At 41.9% G+C, this 22542-nt stretch overlaps 1 protein-coding gene across 2 annotated transcripts in view; it reads left to right on the forward strand.

Annotated features, from left to right (window-relative positions):
* Positions 1–22542, forward strand: part of EYA2 (EYA transcriptional coactivator and phosphatase 2) — an 88177-nt gene that overhangs the window by 35882 nt on the left and 29753 nt on the right. For both annotated transcript variants that reach the window (XM_066561409.1, XM_066561408.1), the window contains exons 2-5: positions 1929–2047; positions 5689–5737; positions 6330–6472; positions 9947–10063. In XM_066561409.1, coding sequence (XP_066417506.1) covers positions 1939–2047; positions 5689–5737; positions 6330–6472; positions 9947–10063 — 418 coding nt within the window. In that variant the 5' untranslated portion in view covers positions 1929–1938. The remainder of the gene's footprint in view (positions 1–1928; positions 2048–5688; positions 5738–6329; positions 6473–9946; positions 10064–22542) is intronic.

Below are 22542 nucleotides of genomic sequence, written 5' to 3' on the forward strand. Positions count from 1 at the left end.
TTTCCAAGGGAGGCAGATCCCAGATCCCACCTGGGGACAGGGGGATTGGGGTTGTGGGCACTGTACATGTTTATGCCTCTTCATTTCAGCCTATTTTTGGTAGTTCTATGAATTCACAGAGGGTTCATGGGTTTTTTGTTGATTTTTTTTTTCTGTCTGGGCAGCTGTCAGGTGAGAAAATGAAAATGAATTTAGCTTTGGTTTTGCTCTTTAGTTACAGATGAAATGATCTGGTTTGTGCTTGTTCTTAACAATACTTGTCCTTCCTCACAGGCTTTATAAAAGGGATTGGGGAGCTTCAGATAAAAAGTTTGTGGTTTTCTATTTCTCAAAGCTGGTAAAGCCATACAGGGGTATTTAAACAGAAAATCAAAACAAACCCCTTGGCTTCTCCCAGAACACATAGATTGGTATTGCAGAAGCCTGATGATTTCAGCTTTATGTGCTGCCGTCTGTAACTCTGGGATGGTTTAGGTGTGCTGTGGATTGTGAGCAGCCAGGTGCTGCCTGCCCAGTGCAGCTCAGGGAGCAGGGATGTGCCAGCTGCCTTGGCAGCCACACTCAGTGATGAGGGAAGGAGCCTGAGCAAGCTCAGCCAGGATCCACTCACCACCACGTTCCCTCTCCCCCATCAGCTCTTGCTCTGTCCAAGAGCCCAGTTATGCTTTCCCCTAATAGCCCTAATTCCACCCAGTGGCTTCCAGGGAGCTGAGCTGAGGTTGTGCTCTGTGTGGCCACAGAAAGCAAAGAACAGCACAGAATCTTTGCGTTCTCTGTTCATCATCTGTTCTGGGCTTGAGCCAACAGCTGCAAGTTTAGTCTTGGAAAATCCAAATAGGTTTCCATTGCATTGTGTGTATTTAAAAAGAAATTAAGACATTTAATTGAGAAATTTAGCTCCAGGTTTTCTTTGCCCAGTGTGTTCTTCAGTTCTAGACACAGGCATTGGTTGCACAGGGAACAGGGGGAGAACATGATGGGAGTAAAGTTTTCAAGGAAACCTGCCTTGCATAAAAGGAATTGTGCAGGTATAAAATGTACCAGACCTTATTGTACTCACCCCATTGTCTTCACCAAAACACAGGTGTGTAAATCTGTGCTTTTAATGGCATCTTTTGTACCCATGCAAAATATCCAACACTTCCAAGGGAAGCAAGCAGCTGAACAGGTCTGTAGCTGCAGGTAGGCACATGAATTGAAAATGGTGGTGTGTACAGGAATACACCTATTGATTTTATACATAAGGTCTGAAATAAGGATTTAGTCCTTGTTTCTGGACTGTTTCCATAATGCAGAGGTTGTAAGCTGTCATGGTGGTGTAGGTCATGTGCACACCTGAAGAATTGTGTTTTTCTTCAGAGATGCAAGTCCTAGGTGTCACTAATTTGAAGTTGTTGGTTGCATCAGAGAAGGGTGCTCATGTGAAAGGGACTGTCCTTGTATCACTGCCACCTAATGGCCAGGACATTGTAGTGGGGTGCCTGGCTTGGGTGTCCCCTGGAAAACTGATCCTGTCACCAGTCCTGACTTTATTACCTTGTAACACTTGATAATGATCTTAACTGCCCTCAGCTTCATTTTCAGCCTGTTACAGTCTGTTCTGCAGCCTCACTGGACACTGGTGTGTGTATTCTTGCTTAGATGGCATAGGAGAGATCTGGAATTTTGTTTTTGTGTGGCAAAATCCAGGCAGAAAGAGAAATCATTAATCAGATGGGTGTAATCTCCAAGGAAGCAAGTACTGCATTTTAATTCAGCATTTCCCTTTGATGAAAACTTTAGTGAATGTTATTATGTGGAATTTATATGAAGCCTGGGTTTAGGTAATCAGCTTTAATATTTATACTCTTAGGGAAAAAAAAAATTGAATCATTAGTAAGCATGCATAATTAATGAATAAATTGTATTTTTCCTTTGTTTTCCTTCAGGTATAAGGAAATGCTAGATCTAGTGATATCACCCAGCCTGACTGTAAATAGAGAGTGCCCTGACAGACTGAAGCTTAACCTTTCTCACATTTATGCCACGGCTCCAGATGACATAGAAGGTAGGCTGCTCTTCTGCTTGCTGTTTGCTGCTTTAACATAAAATAAATTAATATATGTTACCAAAGGGAGCTGGCCACTGCAAGGCCTCTGCTTCTGGCAATTAGTTCTACAGTATAGTGAGCAACTGAGATTTTTGATGGTTTGTTTTTTGTTTTTTTTTCTATACTCACCAGTTGTGGTTGAATCCTTTAGTTCCACAATGGCTTGAATGCAAATGGAATAGAAATATTTCATATGTAAATCTATATCTGTGTGTAGTTGGTGCCTGCATTTACACACATGCATGTGTAGATTTTTGTTCCACTGGAGGAATTGCAGGTGGAAACTGTATTTTGTGTAGACCTGGTAGTTTTTGCTGGAGCCCCAGTGGTGATGTGAACGTGAGCCCTGGGCTTGGGTGGCTGTGCTGCTGCTGATGTTAATGTGGGGGCTGTGGGGGCTCCCAGGCCCAGAAATGCATTGAGCAGCCTGAAAACCTCCTGCCAAAGCAGCTCTGTGCCCCACTTTGCATGGCCCTGAGACCACTGCTGCCATCCCCTCATGGTTAGCCCTGCTGGCCTCTGCTCTGGAGTTTCACATTTGGCAGGTACCAGGGACAAATTCTTTCAGTGGCTGAGGCTCTGATGGAAATTTATCTGCTCTCCTCCTTCTCCCCCCTGCCCCATCGTACTGCTCAAGTGAAGGAAACAGAAGAATGTTAAATCTGCTAAAAAAATTATTGGCAAGTGATGCAGCTGAACTAGTTCTTGCTAGTACAATCCCAGCTATTGTTTGCTGCGGTCAGGATCTGTCAGCCTTCCTGTTAGAGGGGAGGTAGGAAAAGGCACTGGCTATTATGTTTTAGTAGTATGTTTAACCCTTCATTTAGAGGCTCTTGGAAGGCCAGGAGATGTTTTGTTTGCATGTTTGCTCAGGCATTAGGAATTGCATGGTTAAATCACGCCCATCGTGGCTTCCTATTTACAAAAGCAGCAGATGGAATTAAAGGAAACATCCTTTTAGATGGTCCTGTTTGCAGAAAAGATTAGAGCTAGAAATGATTTTTAGGTACATCATTTTGTAAAAGTCTTGGTGCAGGAACTGTTTTTGTTATGGGGTATAAATAAGAGCCAGCACAGAAGCACCACTTTGCCAGTGACAGCTCACGTTGATTTGTTTCTTATAGAAATATTATAGTGTTTTTTCTACAGAATTATCCCCTGTGCTACCAAGATTGTGCTCTTTCCCTTGAAAATACTTGGGGTTAATTTGAAGAACAGGAAAATACTTGTGTGTTTGACAATTCTCAGACTGACAGAGCTCTTCGTGTAATAAATGCACACAAATTTCTGCTCTGTATTACACATCAAGTATTAAATTTAGCCAGTCTAGTCATAGTACTAACTCATTTAGATGTATGTGTAGTTGTCTGGCCTGTTGTTTTCATGGGTGCTTGTCATGAGATGTGCAGTTATATCAATATAATTTTCAATATAATTGAAAAATTATATATATAAAATATATAATTTGCACATTTTGCCTGTAGGATCAACTTTCCTTTTCTTGTCAGTGACAGTAGCATATTGCATATTCACACACAGTAAATTCCTACTTGGAATTCTTGGCAAACTTATTTACTCTGTACCAAAAGAAAAATTTGATGCTGTGGTGTTTTTCAAAGAGACAAGAAATGAGGTTTGTGCTCAAACTGTTCTGCTGGCTTTTTGAGTAAAAGCCATTAAGAATTAAAGAAATTAATTTTAAAATGTTTATTTCTTCATGGAGATCTGTTTGGTAATGAGGGACAGACAGAAATGGTGTAGTTCTTGTTTTCACAGTCTGAAAATCTAATTTTCTAAACTGTTGTCTTTCAGGTAAGTCAAAGCAAATTTTTCATAGTGAGTTTGAAGGTGACTCAGGTAAGCCCAGTTTTGGTTTTAAACTCAGTCTTTTTTCTGTGGATGTGTAAGTGAATAGATACACGTGTATAACATTATCCTTTGTCAATAATATGTGCATTTTTATAACACTGTCCTTTGTCAGTATTTTAAAGTAAACCTCTCTGCCTGTTGCTTGGGAAATAGGTTGCTGTACCACATTTTATGGGCACAGAAAGCAAGGTAGGGTTGCAGGTGGATTTTACTTTTCTAAGGTGTGGGAGTGTTGCAGGAGTTTGAAGAGTGTTTCTGGTTTTGTTTCTGTGAGTGATTAGGGTGATCCTGTCAGTGATTATGTATGTAGAGGTTTCACCACTAATTACATGAATTAACATTCTAAAAAAAGAATGGTACCTAGTAATTAATATTTTAGTAAGGACTCGTGATGATGCAATTTTTATTGAAGTTTAGTCTAAAAAGTTACCAGATGAAATGTCAGTGTTTTTAAAAATAGTTTGGTGTAATCTCCGTGTTATAGCATAAAATGATCACGCCATGTAAAATGTTGTGAAAAAGGGTTGTGTGTGAAAACCATATTCAAGAGAGATCTAAATCAGGAAGAGCAAACATTTCAGATGTGAGCATGTTGGATCTTTTTGGTCATTCTGTCCATGTTTACAGCACAAATTACCCAAACCCACAGAACTGTTTGCATGCATTTAGACTTTATATGTACTTGCACATTTCATTAAATGAAAAATGGTTTAAATGTTTAATTTGCCAGCTGACCAATGTCTGAACAAAGGAGGTTGTGCTGCTTTGGTCACTGGAGGTGTGTGGAGAAGCCATGTGCAGTGAGTCTGGTGTGTGCATTGATGCAGCCAGCAGACACAGAGGCTGCATCAGTTGTGGCTTGTCATTATTGATGATTGTGAGAGTGTTTTGGCATTTGTAGTGCTGAATTAATGACAGCTCCAGCCAGGAACCGAGGAGCAAAGTTTGGATGGCACTGTGGAGGCAACCTGCAAAATGTACATGGTGGTATTTTGGTATGACATTTTCAGTACAACTTGCAGGTTTTCATTTCGCTTTGTTTGTTTGTTTGTTTTTAGTTTTTAATTTGGTAAATATAAATTTATCTCTGAATAAAGCTGGTAGCACATTTTTCTTTGGTAGTGTTACAGCACACAGTTGTTTGGTCCATTAGAAGGCATCTTGCACATATAACTTGCATGATAGGTTTTTTAATGATGTAATTTTTTGATTGCTGGTAGTTCAATAAGGTATGCTATAGTTAACTCAAAAAATTCAAATTAAGGAGATTTATGATGTTGTATTTTTAATATTTACTATTATTTGATATATTTTAATGGACATTAAAGAAAGTGAGTCATGGTCTAGGAGAGTACCAAAAAAAGCAAAAGATCAAAATGTGCAGTGAGCTTAAATCACTTCAGCAATCATAGTATTGGCTTTTATAGCCTTTAGCATATGAGTCAATGCTTCAAAGCCCAGCTTCATGACTGATATCAGTCCCATGAGAAGAAGAAACTGGTAGTTCAATCAACTGGTATCACCCTCAATTAAAAACTAAATCTATATTTGTTGTGAAGCAGAGAATATCTTTCTTACCTACCTCAGCCTGGGAATATTAACTAAAAAATAAAAAGTCTTTTGATTCCTGTATATTTTTCTCAACCCAGCAGTGGTAAAAACAATTGTATCAGCTTGGCCACAGAACAGAACACAATGAAAATCTAAGACCCTTTAATTTTGTTTTCCAGGCAGCAGCAAAGCAGCACCGCAGTGTCCTCTCCATCTGTACACCACAAAGTGAGTGCTCGTGCCAAGTGCTGTAATTTAAAATCCCTGTTTTGCTGAACAGCCATTTTGTGCAGACTTCTGTCACCTTAAAAAACATCTGCCCTAAGCCCATCCACCTGTTCCCCCACACGTCTCTGGCACAGGGAAGTAGCTGGTTCTTAATCTTCTTGGATATGGAGTGAAATAAGGTTTGAGGTACTGTGAACTGTGTTTTTGTAGCTCTGGGGATCCAAACCTTATCAGTTTGAATATTGTTGTGTTTATGAGTAACCACAGAGGGGATGTGTCGAAATGTCTGAGGTTTCCCATCTCACTCACTTGTTCGGCAAACTCAAAATGAAACATGAAAAATCAGTGTTGATTTTATTTTTTTTAACTTGCATGTATTTTGCACTTTCTTAAAGCCACCATGCATTTAGGTGGCTTAATCTGATAGTTCATAAAACAAACTTCTGCTTCAGTCCTCTCAATTCCCAAAATATTCAGCATCCTGTGTTGAATGTAATTTTAGCAAGATGTCCAGAACTGTTCTGCTTGTGCTCTAGAAGACCATGTGCAGTAACTGTTGCCTTAATCCCTTCTGTTTCCTTGTTCTGAATAGACACTATCCCCACATAGTGACAGTCCCGTCCTTCCCCACGATGGCAGCCTATGGACAGGCTCAGTACAGCACGGGAATCCAGCAGGCTGCTGCCTACACTGCCTATCCCCCACCAGGGCAGCCCTACGGAATCCCCTCCTACAGTGAGTACCCCACAGTCCTGGTGCCTTGAGGGCATCATCCTCCTGCTGCTGGCAAAATAGATTTGGAGTCTTTAAGTTTTACACCGAATTGTCATTTGTGTCTCAGCAACGTTAGGCTTAGAGGAAAGTCTGACTTTAAAAATGTTGGGTTTCCTTTGAATGTTATCAGCTTTAAACCTATCAGCTTGTCATATCATGGGTTATGTTTTTGCAAACCAGGTAAGTTTGGAGCCAGTCAGTAGTAGACTATATGAGAAATTCAGGTTCAGCAGGATGTGCCACTTAGGAGTAACAGCTCGTGAGTGTTCCCATGATCCACTGTCAAGACAAAGTACAGTAAATCTGGTATTTATTAAAACTACACTTTACCATCCTTGATTCTTCCTGAGGTTTCAATAACACAAGCTACTTTGAGAAAAATTTTGTGCGTATTATTACAGAAGAACCAAAGTGCAGAGCAGAATAAGGCATGGGTGAGAGGTTACAGAGTACCTTGGTTTTGGAAGACAGTTTGTGTTTAAATGGACACTTACTGGCTATATGTGCAGTCAGCATTTCTAACCCCAGTCAGCTTTGTTCCCTGCTTTCCTGCACAGCCTTGCCAACAGCTGTGGGGAGACAGTGCTGGGCAGGAGCAGCTGGGGCAGCTAATTAAACCAGCACTCCTGACAGAGGAATGCCTGCTACACCAAGCCTTAAGTGTCCTCAAGTTCTGCATGGGGATACTGAGCTCTTGAGGAAGATGAAATTTCTTTCCACTCCTAAAGACCAAAGAGACGTTGCTCTCGTTTAGGTGCAGCTCTTTAACAGAAAACTTTGGGCTTCCTCCTTCTGGCTGCTCACATGAGGGCTGAGTCTTGCACGATTAAAATGGTTTCATAGTTTTGTTTCCACTACTGTTTTCTCTTGTGCTCCTTAGCACCTTTGTTTACTTGGCAAATACAGGATCTCTTCCCAACAAGAAGTTTTTATACTGACAAAGCTTTTACTGAAGGGAAATTTAGTGCAGTGCTCTGGAAGGCTGGGGAAGCAGCCTTGGCAGAACCAAAGCTCTTCCAGGATGATGAGAGGAATGTTCAGAGACCCTTTCCTGGAGCTGTTTGTGTGTTTGCATCAGCTGGCTGACTTCCAAGGAAAACTCTGAGCAGTTGTCCTCTTAGAGCAGGTGAAAGCAGAGCCATTTGCTACTGCCTGGAGGCTTTAGGGCATACATGTGTCAGGCCCATATGCTGCTTATAAATCCTGTGGGTGACCTCTTAGCATCCTTGAGCAGTGATTTCCCTCCCCCAGCCTGTACACCCTCTCTAAGATACTCAGCACAGCGTATGAAAAACTCCACCTGGCTGACAACCAAGAACAATGAAGCAGTATTGTTTTTAGGCACAAAAAATAAAACTCGGCCAGCTCCTAGACAAAACAGTACATTATGTGGAAATTAATTTGGTGCTAAGGTATTTTGCTGTCTGACAACAATTTTTAGGCTTCCAAAGAGGCCCATTTGCTGAAGATTAATTGTAACTGGGGTGGGCAGGTTGAGCGCTGGCCTGTGGAGTGCTGATGGAATAGAAAAGCACAGGATGTTGGAGAGAGGGGCTTCTCTGCACACTCTTCTCTTCCCCAGCAGTGATGAAGCCCCACACTTGCACCAGAATTTGTCCCTTCACTGTCCAAATAAACTTCCTGCCTTTCACAGTCATCTTGTTATGAGCTTGTGCTCAAACTGCATCGCAGTTCTTCTCACCTAAAGCTATAGTAAGTGATTTTTATTAGAGAAAACATTATGTGGAAGAGCTTACTCCAAACCTGAGCAAGCACAGACTTGCTGTGCTTGCTCAGGTTTGGAGTAAGCTCTCTCTAGCTAACTCCAGGTTTGGAGTAAGCTCTCTCTAGCTAACTTCTAGTTAAGTTCTAACTTCTAGTAAGCTCTCTCTAGCTAACTTCTAGTTAAACTAGAAATGAGCATGTTTCGGGTAAGGCACCTGAATTCAACTTGTCTGCAAGTGCTAAAAGAGGACAACAGCATGGAAAGTGTGTAAATCCAGTGTCCAAACATCAGCAAGGTCTTTTTTTAATCCCAGCACACAGGGGGTGTCCATTGGCCATCTTTTGTTGTGCAAATAGGATGCAAAGGAGGGAAGGATCACACCCAAAGGGTTCATCATGTGTTGCACCTTTGAGCTGTTTATTTTAATAATACAGCTGTACAATCTCAGCAGCATCTCAGAATAAAATATCAACTCCTTTCATTACCAGCAAGGGTTTCATCTTGCAATGTTTAATTCAACTATTGCTGTTCCCCTGTAAATTTTCAGTTTAATTGCCTAGTTTTAGAAATGAAAAGATTTTTGTGGCTTCAGGGCTTACCTGTTGTTCCTGAACTGTATGTTATATCCAACTGAGCAGATGATAACCCTCCTGTAGGACTTGCCAATAAATGTTTTGATGCCAAAGCTGAAAATACAATGCAAGTAAAAAATAACTCCTTTGAGAACAGAAATCTTGAGTTTATTTTGCTGAAGGTCCTGTTCCATTGTCAATCATTGCTTGCATCTGATAACTTTTCAGGAAATTTATGTGTCAGTTTCTTCAATTCTACAAGAGTTTCTTCAATTCTGTAACAAAACTATATCTTCAGAAATTGCTTTTGAGAACAGTATTATTCATGGTTGTTTACCCATCTTTGCAAAAGTGCTTTTGGTTGTGGATACAGGATGTAGCTGACTCAAATAAATTAATAAATCACAAATAAATTTGGGATAAATTTGTTTAGCTGTTAGGAGACCCGTTTGGGTGATACAAATAATTAAACATGCACACACATCTATATCTATATCTATATCTATATCTATATCTATATCTATATCTATATCTATATCTATATCTATATATCTATATCTATATCTATATCTATATATCTATATCTATATCTATATATCTATATCTATATCTATATATCTATATCTATATCTATATCATCTATCTATATCTATATCATCTATCTATATCTATATGTGTGTGTGTGTTTATTATATTAAATACATAATATAACTGATATATATATCACATATACATATTAGATAGATATATCTCTAACATAGATATATAGATATAGATATGTTATATGTTAGACGTACATATGTTATATGTAAATATGTTATAGATATAGATATATCTCTGATATATATATATTTCACATATACATATTAGATAGATAGATATATCTCTAATATGTATATGTGTATGAAAGAAAGTGTAAAAAAAGAGACCTTATTAGGTTAAAATCCAGCTGAAATGTACCTCATCGTACATGCTGAAGACACCTGTGTTGGATGTGGCACCAAAAAAAAAAAAGAGAAGAAAAAAGAAAAAGGAGGCCTGTGGTTTGGGGGTTTTGGTCACCTGCTCTTTGTCCATCTTTGCTTTTTGTCCATGTTTCCATGGCAAGCACTCATGTTTTGCTCTTGGCCCCCCAAGGCATTAAGACAGAGGACAGCCTGAGCCACTCTCCAGGGCAGAGCGGCTTCCTCAGCTACGGCTCCGGCTTCAGCGCGCCCGCGGCGGGGCAGGCGCCCTACACCTACCAGATGCACGGTGAGTGAGCATCACCTGGGCTCCCACAGGGCCACCTGGTGTAAGAGCCAAAATGAGGGGTGCAGGACTCCAGGCAGCTCCTCAAAATGCAGTTTATTGTACCCAAGGTTTCACAGCAGTCCAGGGTGGTGGGTGACAGAGCTGTGCCCACAGCTGTCAGCTCCAGCTGCAGGCAGCCCTGGAGAGCCTTTGGTTTTGGTTACAGTGCATTATAGACTTTTCTTTGCTGAGCATCTTCATACAGTAGAACCAATCTATACCTTAACTATTATCTATAGCCTATCATAACTACTATAATTACCATATTCATGTTACTGTTCTCCAATCCCTAAAAGTCAGTACATTACAGTTTAAGCTAGAAGTTGCTTTTCAGTTTTCTTGCAGTGGAAAATTCTGAGACCTTTTTTCTACTTGCAACATTTGCTGATTTGTTTGCCTGTTCTCTCTTTCTGCTTGGTAAAAACATCTTCTTGTTTGGGGTGGGTTTATCCTTTGCTCTAAGCCATAAAAACCCCTTCTAACTCACACACCTTTTGCCTCCTTGGTTAGCCAGTAAGACTGGCTCAGCAATTCTTTTCTTCTAGATCAAAACTTGCTTCCATCTCTATTTCTTCTTCAGACTCTACATTCAAAAATCTCTCTGCTAAGCTTTCATATCTGTGAGACTTTCTTGTCAAACTTTCATCCTTCCCACAAGCTGGGGCACTCACAGGGCCACCTGGGGCACTCCCAGCCCCATGCTGGACCCATTCTCCTCCTGCAGCTGCTGTGGAAAGCTTCTGGGTGCAGGCAGTTGGCACTGGGAAGGAGGTAAAGTCTCTGCTTGATCTGTTTTGCTCATCAAGGCATTGATTTCTGGCTGAGGGACTGGATTTAACAGTCTAATGTCCTAGCAGAATTTCACCTATGATCAATACAAGCTTTGTCTTTCTGCAGAAACTGTGTTTTCTTTCTCTTAATTAGTTCTGTGACTGCATACCTGGGATTGTTGTGTTGGTGTGAGTTCCTGCATTCTGATGGAAGCAAAACAAAGGTGGTTTTACACTTCATGCAAACAGTCCTGTCAGAATTATGCTTCTCTCTGCCTTATGCTGACCTGAACAAACTGTTCTGTGCTTAAACTGCTGCATATTCTCCCTACTAGTGTTTATTTAACAGCCTGATACTTTGATACTAAGGAAAATGAGAGTGACTCTGCTTGAGGAGAGGCGAATGCACACACAAAGCTCTGCATTGGCTTTGTCCATCCCTCTGAGATTTTGGTTTTCCAACCAAAGAGGAATTGTATGGCTTTCCCAAACTCTTACAGAAGCTGTTGAAGGGGAGAGAGATCACTTTGCCTTCTGATATTGTTGAGGGTTTTATGCACAAGGCCCTTTTGTGACATTATACTTAGCTGTTCCCATTGCAAAACTGTCCTTTAATTCTTCTCAATCCTGAAAGTGAAAGGTAGTGGGCATACACATCCACTTTCATTTTAAGTCTGAGACAAACTAAAATCCTAAACAGTTATGAAAAGAAAGAAAACAGGGTAAAATCCATTTTATTCCAGATATTATTTAAGAAAGCTGAAGACTAAGAGTTGACCCTTGGCTGAGCCTTCACCTGCTAGTTTTGTAAGAGCACATTATCACTAAGGTGGTTTTTGGGGCTTGAAGACCTCATAGTACCTCATAGTGCATGCTGAAGACACCTGTGTTGGATGTGGCACCAAAAAAAAAAAAAAAAAAGAAAACTAAAAAGAAATAGGAAAAAGAAATAGGAAAAAGAAATAGGAGGCCTGTGGGTTTGGGGTTTTTGGTCACCTGGACTTCTATCTGCTTCTGGTCCTACTTCTACATGTGTTCTCTTGAGATGACAGACTCTTGACTTTATTTGGACTGAGGTTTTTAAGATGTCCCTATTGTCAAGAGGCTTAGACAAGCAAATTTTGTGCATCAGCGCTTGAAAATGCAAATGCAAGCAGCAGTGACAGAGCCAAGAGTTGTACCAAGGGTTGTACCAAGACAGGCTGAGGAGAGCCGTGTGTGAGAGCATGAATGTGCCCTAGGGCCATGCTGTGATATTAGGAAAAATCAGTTCTCTTCACATATTTATTCCAGGAAGATCGTTTCAGCCAGCTCAGTGAGCCTTTAACACAAAGTAAACAGTTTCTGCAAGGGGCAGGTGCTTTCTCCAAGGCACAGGGAGCAGGAGTAAATGTGTCTTCCTCTAAACAAATATTTCCACCCTTCCTCTGCTGGCTTGTGAGAGGAGCAGTGTGAAGCTCCGTGGCTGTATGGTTTATTTACCTTGCTGAGTGCCAGTGAAAGGTTTGAGTGAGGAGAAGGAGCCTTCCTGTGCTGAGTGCTGCTGAGGAATGTGTGCTCAGGGCTTTCCCACGCCACAGCACTTGGGGGTGGGAGGCGATCCCTGCCTGTGCCACCCAGCCCCAGGGCCACTGGGCTTTGCTGCTGATGGGCTAAGCCAGCTGAAAAGGAGAAATTTTTATTGATATATTTTTATTAAAAAGTTCAGGGGGGCTTTAAGAGTCAAGTTTCTAACTCCCAGCTCAAGGACAAAATGTTTTTTGCATCATGGGGAAAGAGGGATCATGAAGAGGGTGATGGTCAGGGGCTCAGCAAGAAAAGGTGCCTCCAACTGCTGCTCAGTGTTCTATTATCAAGTGCAAGGGAAAAAAAAAATTAAGCTATTCTCTGCAAGTATTGTAAAGAGTTAATAGCTCAGGTACAGAGGTGAAATAAGTTGGTATTGTTTGCCTCCAGGGAGGACCAGCTCTCAGAGCAACATAATGATCTCATTTGTGGGTGAGGGTGGGTGGTCAGATTGCTCAGCCCTTGTGATTCCTCCTCACTGTCCCCTCAAATATGAGTTACAGCAGCAAATGAGTGCCCAGTGTAGGTGTTACACCACTCACCCAGGAATAGACAACCTCTTGGGTGACAAATTTTTGTCTCACAGGCTCTAGGACAAATGCTGTCCTTTGTTGGTGCTGGTTTGTTCCCTCTGGTGTTTGTTTGGCAGCAGCACTGGCAGGCTGGGGTGCCTGTGAGCAGTAAATGGAACCTCTGAAGGCAGATTCAGCTCTCTGTTCAGGTCTGTTTGTTTGCAGTACAAACACAGGTGATGCAGGTGAAAGGGGCTGCATTCAGCTTTTCATCCTGAGCTCCTGCTGTCAGTTGTATCCTGGCCCTTGAGCAGGAACAGGATCCACTAAAGAGCAAGAATGAAGATATAACTTCCTTTTGCTCAGTGAGTGGTAAAGAAAAAGACCTATTTTACAGCTAGCCAGAAGGGGAAATCTATTTTCATGCTTCCCTAGCATGAAACGAAATTGATTGTGGAAGAGTTTGTTAGCCAAATAGCAAATGCAATGTGTCACACATATATACAAATATACAAGATGAGATTAGCAAGTTCCATAGCTCATAAAAGTGACACAAAACCATATTGCAAAGGTTGTGGATAGAAATAAAGATTTTAATTGCCAAGTAACAGTGGATATCATCTGGCTTCAAGTAACATTCAGACTGAATGTGGTATTCATAGATTTGCTCTGAGGGAGTGACTTTTTTTCCTCTCTTATTTTCCCTTTTAACCTGTGCTGTGTACAGGGTTGTTCCATGTCATTATTACATTTAGAAAATTACTTGTTTCATAATGAAGAGATCTGAAATATGCATGTGGCCAGTCTGGGGATGGCACTCACTTCTAGTCATGAATCTGGAGAGGAGGTAACAGCTTGCATTAGGTTTTTGCCTTTAAAGTGGTAAATTTGTCATGCTGGGAAAGAGATGTTTATTGAAGGTCCATTTCATTTCTTAATCAATCCTCATGTAAGTGTTCAATTACAGCACCAAATCACCAAACACCCTGGACTTGATGTTATAAATATATTTTTTGCTTTTTTTACACACTTTTCTAAGTTTACATTTCCTGACAATTTAGCCATTCAGTGATTTGCTCAGACTTCTAGTAAAATTATTATTCAATGATAGAAATTGAACATGAGACACAAAGATTTTCTTCCACTTCTGCCCCCAAGAACTTACACTCTTAACTGGCAGCTGAGGAAACTGCTTGTTGCTGAGGGTGGGGGAGAAATCTTTGGAATATAAGAAACTTAGCATTTAGTGAGCTATGTAAAATACAAAGAGAAAATTGTGCCAGCACATTAGCTAGCTCAGAAACCCATCAGCTCTGCAGAGAGTGCAGTAACAGCCAGCTTATAGAGCATTTCCTGTGGGTGCAAGAGCATGTGCTACCCCTTGATTGCACATTAGGCCATCTCTTCTCAGCTTGTCATTAATTCCTAGACAATGCCTTGCTCTTCAGTTATAATTGCTGAAATGACAGCTGGCATGAAACTCTGAAGTTGCACAACAGTTGAAACTGTGGCCAAAGACCACTGTGGATGCTGTTGTTGGGCAGGAAAAGATTTGACTGCTTTTTTGGGGTTTTTTAATATCCAAATCTATCTACCCACAAAATACTTTTTACATTACAAAGGAAAAATCAGTTATGTAACTGGGATAACTTTCCTTTGCCAAGGAATTGCAGAGCAGTGTTGAGCTTGGGACAGACATAAATTTGGGACCAAAGACCTATGCAGTGAAATTCTTTGCTACTGCTGAACATTTGTTTTCTTTGCAGAGCCCTTCTGATGAGCTGTGAAGTAGTGAATGAATAGAAATTAGCATTTCTTTTGTGCAACACTGATTTAAAATGGATTAATTATATATATATTGCTTATGTTTGTGGAATGAATTGGTTATGAATTGTTCTCCTGGCCTGAGAACAAGTAAAATCTGAATAATTAATCAATTAAAGTGTTGTCTTATGCTGAAAACATTTTGACCCTTATTGATATCTGGATAATCTAGACAAAGTTTTTTCCAAGAGATGCCAGAATTTCTTACAATTATGTGCCAATTTGTGTGTTAAAAATTCAATACGAGATCATAAATACCAATTTGGTGTGAACAGTTACCTCTGCCTGCATGAATTTTGCAAAGGAAGGCCATGTTTAGTTTTAAACTTGATTCTTGAAGTAGTTGGTGATGAAAATAGTGATGAAATTTCAATCTACACCTGAGGAATGTGGATCACACTTTGGCATCCAGGTTGTGAATCCATGTGAAGCCCCAAAAATGAAGGAAAGTGAGAGCATGTTCTCAGCAGCCTGTCACTCAGCTGGCTTAGATTGATAAAATTAAAACTTCAGTAGAAAAGGAGCAGCCTCTTTCAAAAGCTTCTGCTGGACACCTGGTTTGCATTAATGGCAGTCTCAGAGCGTGGCAGTAAAGTCGTGCTCCACTCCGTGGTGGGTTCAGCAGGGAGAGGCCTCTCTTCAGGAGGGGTCAGACCTCACTTTTTTCAGTGTAAATACAAGGTTCCTCAGAATAACAGCACAGTCTCCCTTTCAAAGATTTTTAAACACCAGGGGCTGACTGTGCTCCATTTACTTTGTTTTAAAAGGAGCTGACTTGTAGGAGAGGGGAAGTCCGTGGGAGAGGCAAAGGTGTTGACAGTGATGCACTGGAGGCTGCAAGGATCTGTGCTACTGCTGCCCAAGGGGAAAGCTCTGCTCTACCTCTTGCCATTTAATGGAAATTAAATATTAACTGGTGCAGTCAAAACAGGAATCTTCTCTGAGGCAGAGCTTTTATTTTGGAGGTGTCTTGTGTCTCCTTGAGAGTTTTGTGTGGCTTTGTCGTCAGGCTTGCAGAGGTGGCACTGGAGAGATGGGAGCAGCTGTGTGACAGAGAGAAGCAGTAAGGTAGGGGCAGTAGTAAAGGGAAGATAAGGAAAATACAGGGAAAAGTTTGTGTGGTGAGAAAGGGGGAATCTACAGAGAAGAAAGAAGTGACATTTCCATCATATGCTGCTTGACTGTCTTGGGAGCATTGGTGAAAGTCAGATAGAAATCTCAAAATGTGGATTAATGTGCAAAATCAACACAGAAAACAGTCACAGAGATGTTTGGATGTTATAGAGACTTCTCTGTGGATTTTATTTTCATTGCTTCTGTAGGATATAAAAAAATCCAAAAACATAGGATGGTAACAGCTTGGGAAATTATGAACTTGGCCTTGATTATTCAGCTTACAGTGCAATTGGCAAAGAATATGCTAAAATGTTATGGAAGCTTCACTGAATAATTGATTCAGTTTACCTAATGATTTTGAAAATGTCTAGAAGGCAATGGAAGAGCTAGTGTAAAATTACATATAAAAATCTGTATCAAGAAACATCATACCTGCAGAGTCAAGCATTTGAAAGTTAGGAAACATCAGATTCATGATGCCGTGCTGTTCTGGTACTGCTTTTGCTGTATCTCATCTCCAAGCACTGTGTGAGGTAATGCTGTGGTGGAAAACACAGAATTCAGCCATTTGATGAGAGACTGGGATGATGTTTGTGGACAAGTTCAGCCTGACCCTGCTTGAGTCAGCACAGGCTGTGCAGCTCAGGAGTTTCTCAATTGCTCTGCTGGCAGTGGATAACTCTCTTGCATGGGCCTTTTTATTTGTAGTTTGGATGCCCCTTCTGTTTATATTGGCAGGGTTTAAACACTGACATTTCTGCACTGCAGCACTGTGACCTCTAGAACTGTGAGACTACCTGCACTGTCTGAAGAGCAGCTCCACTAAGTTATCACGGATAAAAAGAGGAGGATGAAAATTTGACTTAAAAAGTCTGTAACTGGCAGATTTATTGATGCTTACAAGTCATTACCAGGACAAGGATCACTCTGCTTGACAACTCTGTTGTCAAGTTTCTTCCATTTTTCTCTGTTGTGGCTCTTCTCGTGGAGCCTCTACAGTACTGAAGTGCAGGGAGGCTGGAAAAGCCTCAAGAATCAGTTGAGACTTAGAGGGGTGCTAAGTAATGGGTCAGAGTGGAGATGTGCTGACCAGCTCCCTCTTTTCCACTGGTATTTGGAGATTTACTTCGCTCAGGAGGAAGAGAATTGCTAAATAACAGCTGTGCTGACAGGGCAAGTTTTTATCCCCAGTGGCATGACAGTAGATGTGACAAGGCTACTTAGATTTGGATGGTCACCTGGGAACTGGAAGTCCATGGCCACTAACTAGCCTAGGAGGAGGCAAATCCAGATTTCCTTTATCATGTCTTGTTATCCATCAGTGAAGGATTGGGTCCAGGATGAAACTGCAGCTGGGGCAATCTTTATTCTTTGGTGTCCATGGAGTCACCCAAATAAAGTCAGTTTTGCTGGTTGTTTTTTTCAACAAAAAAGAGTCTACATCCTTGCTGTAAGGATGCTCCCTTTTTGGCCCAAAACATTTCCTTGTGAGTTGTTTTTGAAGACAGACCAGTGTGATTTCCTTCTATAGCTGTAGCATTGTTAGAAGTGGTTAAAAACACTTTCTCAGAGTACAGTAAAATCTATCTGCTTTCCCATGGTTCAGATCCTGAGAGTAACTGTAAACCATCCCAGCACTTTCAACACCATTGCTGATCAGGATTGAGCTATACAAATGACCAAGCTCAAAAGGATGGTAAAAGCCAGGCTCTTAAAGCTGCTTTGGTCATCACTTATTAAAGCTCTTTGAGGCTCTGTGGGTTGAGTGCTCCCAGGAGCAGGGGAAGAGCTTTGACTCAGAAAAGCTGAACTGTAAAATGTGCTTTATATCACCATGCAGAGTGCCCTCAAACACCTGGCCAGGCTGACAGGACTGCATGGGATTGTGGTGAGAGAAATATGGACTTATTTAGAATGGGTTTTGTATCTGAAATATCTGCAGGAGGTGTTCAAATGCTTTTGGGAGCAATGTCCTTTACCAGACACTGCTGATGTCAAGTGGTGTAACACTGTAGAATAATACTTTTCATCCAGGTTAATGCAGTGTGCTCTTCCCTGCACTGTCTGAGCCCTTCCAGACGGAAATACAAGACTTTTTGGGGAAGGGTTCATTACACCTAATGGCAAACAGTTGAGCAGTCTGCTGCAAAAGTACATATGGGTTGAGTTTTTGTTCTCCTTTAACAGGTTGGATAGTCTTGAAGTGCCTCCACAGCTGACAACCATGCAAGGTTTTATGAGTCTTCTTGCCCAGTAAATGCAGGCAGATGTTGTAGGATTTGGAACCTTACAAGGCACTAGAGTATAGCTGGTGGGAGGTAATTTTGATGAGTGCTTAACCTCTCGCTAAAAGTGTAGCAGCTTGGAGAAGGCAGTATTTACTGCAGGAAACATTAGCTTGTCACAGAGCTAAAGCACCGCAAAGAACCTCTCTGAATTACCATGGAAGTCTTCAGGCAGATGTTGTTCATAGCCCAGGGTAAAGCACACAGTGCAGGGAGGAGGACTGGGGCTTTGCCTTCATCACCCACAGCCAGCAGTGCTTCCTGCAGGAGAGCAGCCTGATGATGTCAGAGTGCACAGGCCATTGTGTGCAGGCTTGTAAAACACCAGCAATTCAGCTGACCCCTGCAGACATTTATTTTATTAGTCCTAAATGGCCCTAAATCCTTTGAGAGAACTCTCTGTGGAGTCATTGTGTGTTTCATCTAAGAGTTAGAGGAAATACTTAAGTCTGAGCTTCCTCATTCTGTTTTTTGGGAATTAAATCATGACACAAACATACTCAGAAATGCCCATGGTAGCCACCCTCCGTGTTGCATCTTTTCAGTGTTCTTGGGCTCATAGTTGGCTGCCCAGAGAGCCATGATAAACACTGAAGCTGTCCAGCTGTATTGAACCTGGCCATCTCCTCTGACTGTTGGGTATTTCATTGAATGCTGGAAGTGCAAACCATCTGTTCTTCTAAATACAGCAGCTTATTCTCTTTTGAACAGTACAGGAGGCTTGGAGAGCACCTCCCTGTTGGCAGGGCCCCTCTGACCTGTGAAAGACAAGGACACAAGCCTGATTTTCAAAGCTTGCTGTGGTTTTGATCTGAGCTACACCACACGCCTGTCCTGTCTTCATAATCACCACTCCTAGGAGACCAGTATTCCTGTATCATTCATGAGCTGAAAAAAACAATTTTTTTTCTTAACAATGAAAAAATATGGTTTAGTTCTGAATACACTGAAAATAACCATAAATATTCCTTTCTTTTCTTTACTTACTCATACCTGACAAGGAGGGGAAGAAATGTAGCCTATACTGCAGAGACTGAAAGACAGATGTAGAGGGTGAGAAGCTGGTATGAAAGTTTTTGCTGGCCAGATCACGCACCATTGAAATGATCATTGACCATGGCATAGGCTTTTTGGGAATGCTCGAATTAAAACGTGAATGAGGGGAAAACAGCAAATGAAATCCATCTGTTTGAGAGCAGGAATAGAACATTAATCAGCTCACAAAGAGTTTTTCTGTACATGTTGCCCTTGGACGCTCCCATAGAGAAGGGCCGCATCTACTTATGAAGGAAAAATCATGGCACTGGCTCTGCCTGGCATGTGGACTCCTTTCATGCAGTGTCTGTCCATGAGAGTGTGTTTGTGATAGGAATACTTCACAGGAACACTTACAGTGCCACACATCTGAAGAGCTGTTCTGCTTCAGAGTTCAGATTGTTTTATTATGAGCTAAATGTTCTTTAAGCTACCTGTGAATGAGGGCATTGTGACATTTAGCAACTGGCTTGATTGAACACAGATGTGAGCCATATTCCATATGGAGAAGATCCAAAGGGGGAGATCCTAGGCTTGTTTCTGATTTGCAGGGAGTTTGGATGCAATTACTTGGCATTGAGCTACCAAGAGAGATGGAAACAAACTGCTTGCTCCCACCTCTACAGTATTGCAAATGTAAAACCAGCCTCAGTTTGAGAGTGTGTGTTGTCTTCAGAGGTCCATGGAAAATAAAAATATGTGAAAGTAAAAGTCCTGTAGAAATAGGCAGAAATGAGAGGGGGCCAGGCATTCATGTACATTGCTTACCAAGGGGCTTCCTAGAAGTGCTCCTTTCCACACAGCACCACTTTCAAACTTCATTCCAGTCTTCCTCTGAATATTTCAAGAAGTGCTATTACTTGGGAAAGTGTTTGAGGGGAAAAATGGTTACATGGGAAATAGGGCTAATTTGCAATATCTGTTGATAATTTTCCAGTTTCTTGAGTGTAAAGTTTACTGATGCAAAACTGAAATTGCACCTGGCAGAATTCATTTTGTTGTGGAAGTGTTTATTTCCTACCAACAACCTACTGAGGAAAAGCAAACATTTGGGGCTGGTTCTGGTATGTTTTCTGAACTGCTGAACTCTACAAGGCTGCTCACAGAAATTGTGACCTGCAGGCCTCATTCTCTGTTTATGGAGAGAGAGGGTTTATCTCTGTCTCCATTGCCTGTGGCACTTGTGTGTTTTCCTGCCATTTGAGCTGAGGGTGCATCATTGAAAACGTGGTCTCTCGAGCCTGCCCTGTGAAGTGGAACAGGGTCTGAGCTATAATAGTTCCCAAGACAAATATTGCTGAATCTGAATCTTTAAGAACTTTCTTTTCCATGCAGATAATTGATTTTTTTCCTTCTCCCTTCTTTTCATCCTTGTTCAGCTGGGAAGAAATTCCCAGTGTTTACTGACTTTGGTTGTCCCCAGTGTCCTTATCTGTAATTATTCTGCTGTAACACTGAGCTGCCAAGACATCCTGAGCTTAGCAGCTCTCAAGGTGTGCTGTGGGGAGGGTGTTCAGATCTCTGAATGCACTGCTGGAGGGCAAGGAAAAGGATTGTGTTTGATCTCAGTTAGACAAACAAGGCTGAGATGGTAGTCCTCCTTGGTCAGGATACAGTGACAGGAACCAGAAGAAGAGAAAAACCTGAGTTGCCAGGTTGAACTTTGGTTTATAGGGAATAGAAGTCTTCAGCACTTTCACAAATATTTAAGTATGTGGGCAAAAAAATCTGTCCCTCCTTTGGAAAATCCCCTGTGCAGAGGGACCCAGCCTGCAGTGGCCTCCAGGAACACCTGAACTTGGATAGCTCAGCCAAAGTGGCAAAAATGTAATTTACAAAACCCCAGTGTAAAATCCACCCCGTTGGGTCCAGTCACTGTGCACTGTGGGGAGCTGTGGAGCCATTCCCCATCCTCTCATCCCCACATTCCTGCCCTCCTCTCCCTGCTCACTTCCCTGTGTGTGCAGGGGCACACTCGCTCCTCACAGCTGGTACAAAGTTCTGAGTGAGTTCTGAGTAAGTTCTTTAATCCAGCTGTGTGAATCCCTCCTTTCCTCACTCTCTCTGACTGTTTGGAAACCAGGAAGCTGCAGTATCATGTGCAGGTAGCACAGCAATAAACATGTTCTCATCACAATTTACACATAAAGCGTGAGTCCCTCGAGGTAACTCATCCCCCTCCTGACAGCTTTAATAAAGGATGATGGATTGTTTCTAAATGACAGTTTAGGAAAATCAAAAATTCCCCCCTGTATTGTTTCAAGCTCTGGTGTACAAGAGCTGTTTTGTCTTCTGTGGAAGTTGTTTTTGCCTGTAAGCACTGGGGCTCTATTACTCTCCTTCTGAGTGGTGAGAAATGCTGCTGCCACAGGAATATTTTCCTGCTGCTGCATACCTGGGACCTTTGGCAAACCTGTCACGGGTGGGAAGTGGGGAAACGCCAGGAGCTGGATGTGTTGCTGTCTCTGGGCAGATTCCCCATGTGGGTTGTTGGAAGGGATTGGACACTGATGCACCCAGAGCTGCCCCCAAGGCAGGAATGCCAGGAGAAGGATCCCCAATCCCACCTGCACTGGCTCAGCTCCCAGCCAGCACATTCTGGGCCCTGGAGAGACCCAGGCTCCAGGTACCTGGCAGTCACCTGCACTCTGTTTTCGTCCTCTCTGCTATTTTCTTTTTAAAGACCACATGTGGCAACGAATTAGTTCAGGAGGGCAGAGTCCTCTCTCTCGTTTCTTTTTGGCTTGAGATTTATTTCTCAGTGCATGTGCTTTGTAGCTGCACTTGGCAGAGTGGGGTTTGTTCAGCTGTCCATTCCCCAGCTAATCTGGTGTCCTAAAATAAAAACAAGCAAGTGGAACCTCAGAGGATGGTTGCCACATGAAGACGTGCAGAGTGTCATATGGTTAAAACAGCTCTGCCCAAAGTCACTCACATGGTGAGAAGCCAGATGAGGAAAAAAGGCCAAAGGTCTGATGAGGTACAGATTAGGTCAGTCTGATGGTACACTGAGGTGACACAATGAAGCCAAAATGAGCCCAGTGCAGCTAGGCAGCACCAAAATCACACCTCTTTGACACACCATATGAAATGAAAAATGCTGAAATCAAAACCAGCGTAGAGTGAGGTTAAATCAAGGCTAGAACTTGAGAGGAGAGGAGAGCTTATGGCTCTGCTACCTCTGCCTGATGGGAGGCAAAGACAGACCATTTCTTTACTTCTCCAAACAAAGTCTTTGTGGTGGTGCTTCCTGCAGCTGAGGGAGCCTGGCTGAACATCAGCTGCTCTGCCTGGGACAGAACCATGTCCATCCTTCCCTTCCTGATATCCCA

This window comes from Molothrus aeneus, chromosome 17 (assembly GCF_037042795.1).
Source record: "Molothrus aeneus isolate 106 chromosome 17, BPBGC_Maene_1.0, whole genome shotgun sequence".
NCBI lineage: Eukaryota > Metazoa > Chordata > Aves > Passeriformes > Icteridae > Molothrus > Molothrus aeneus.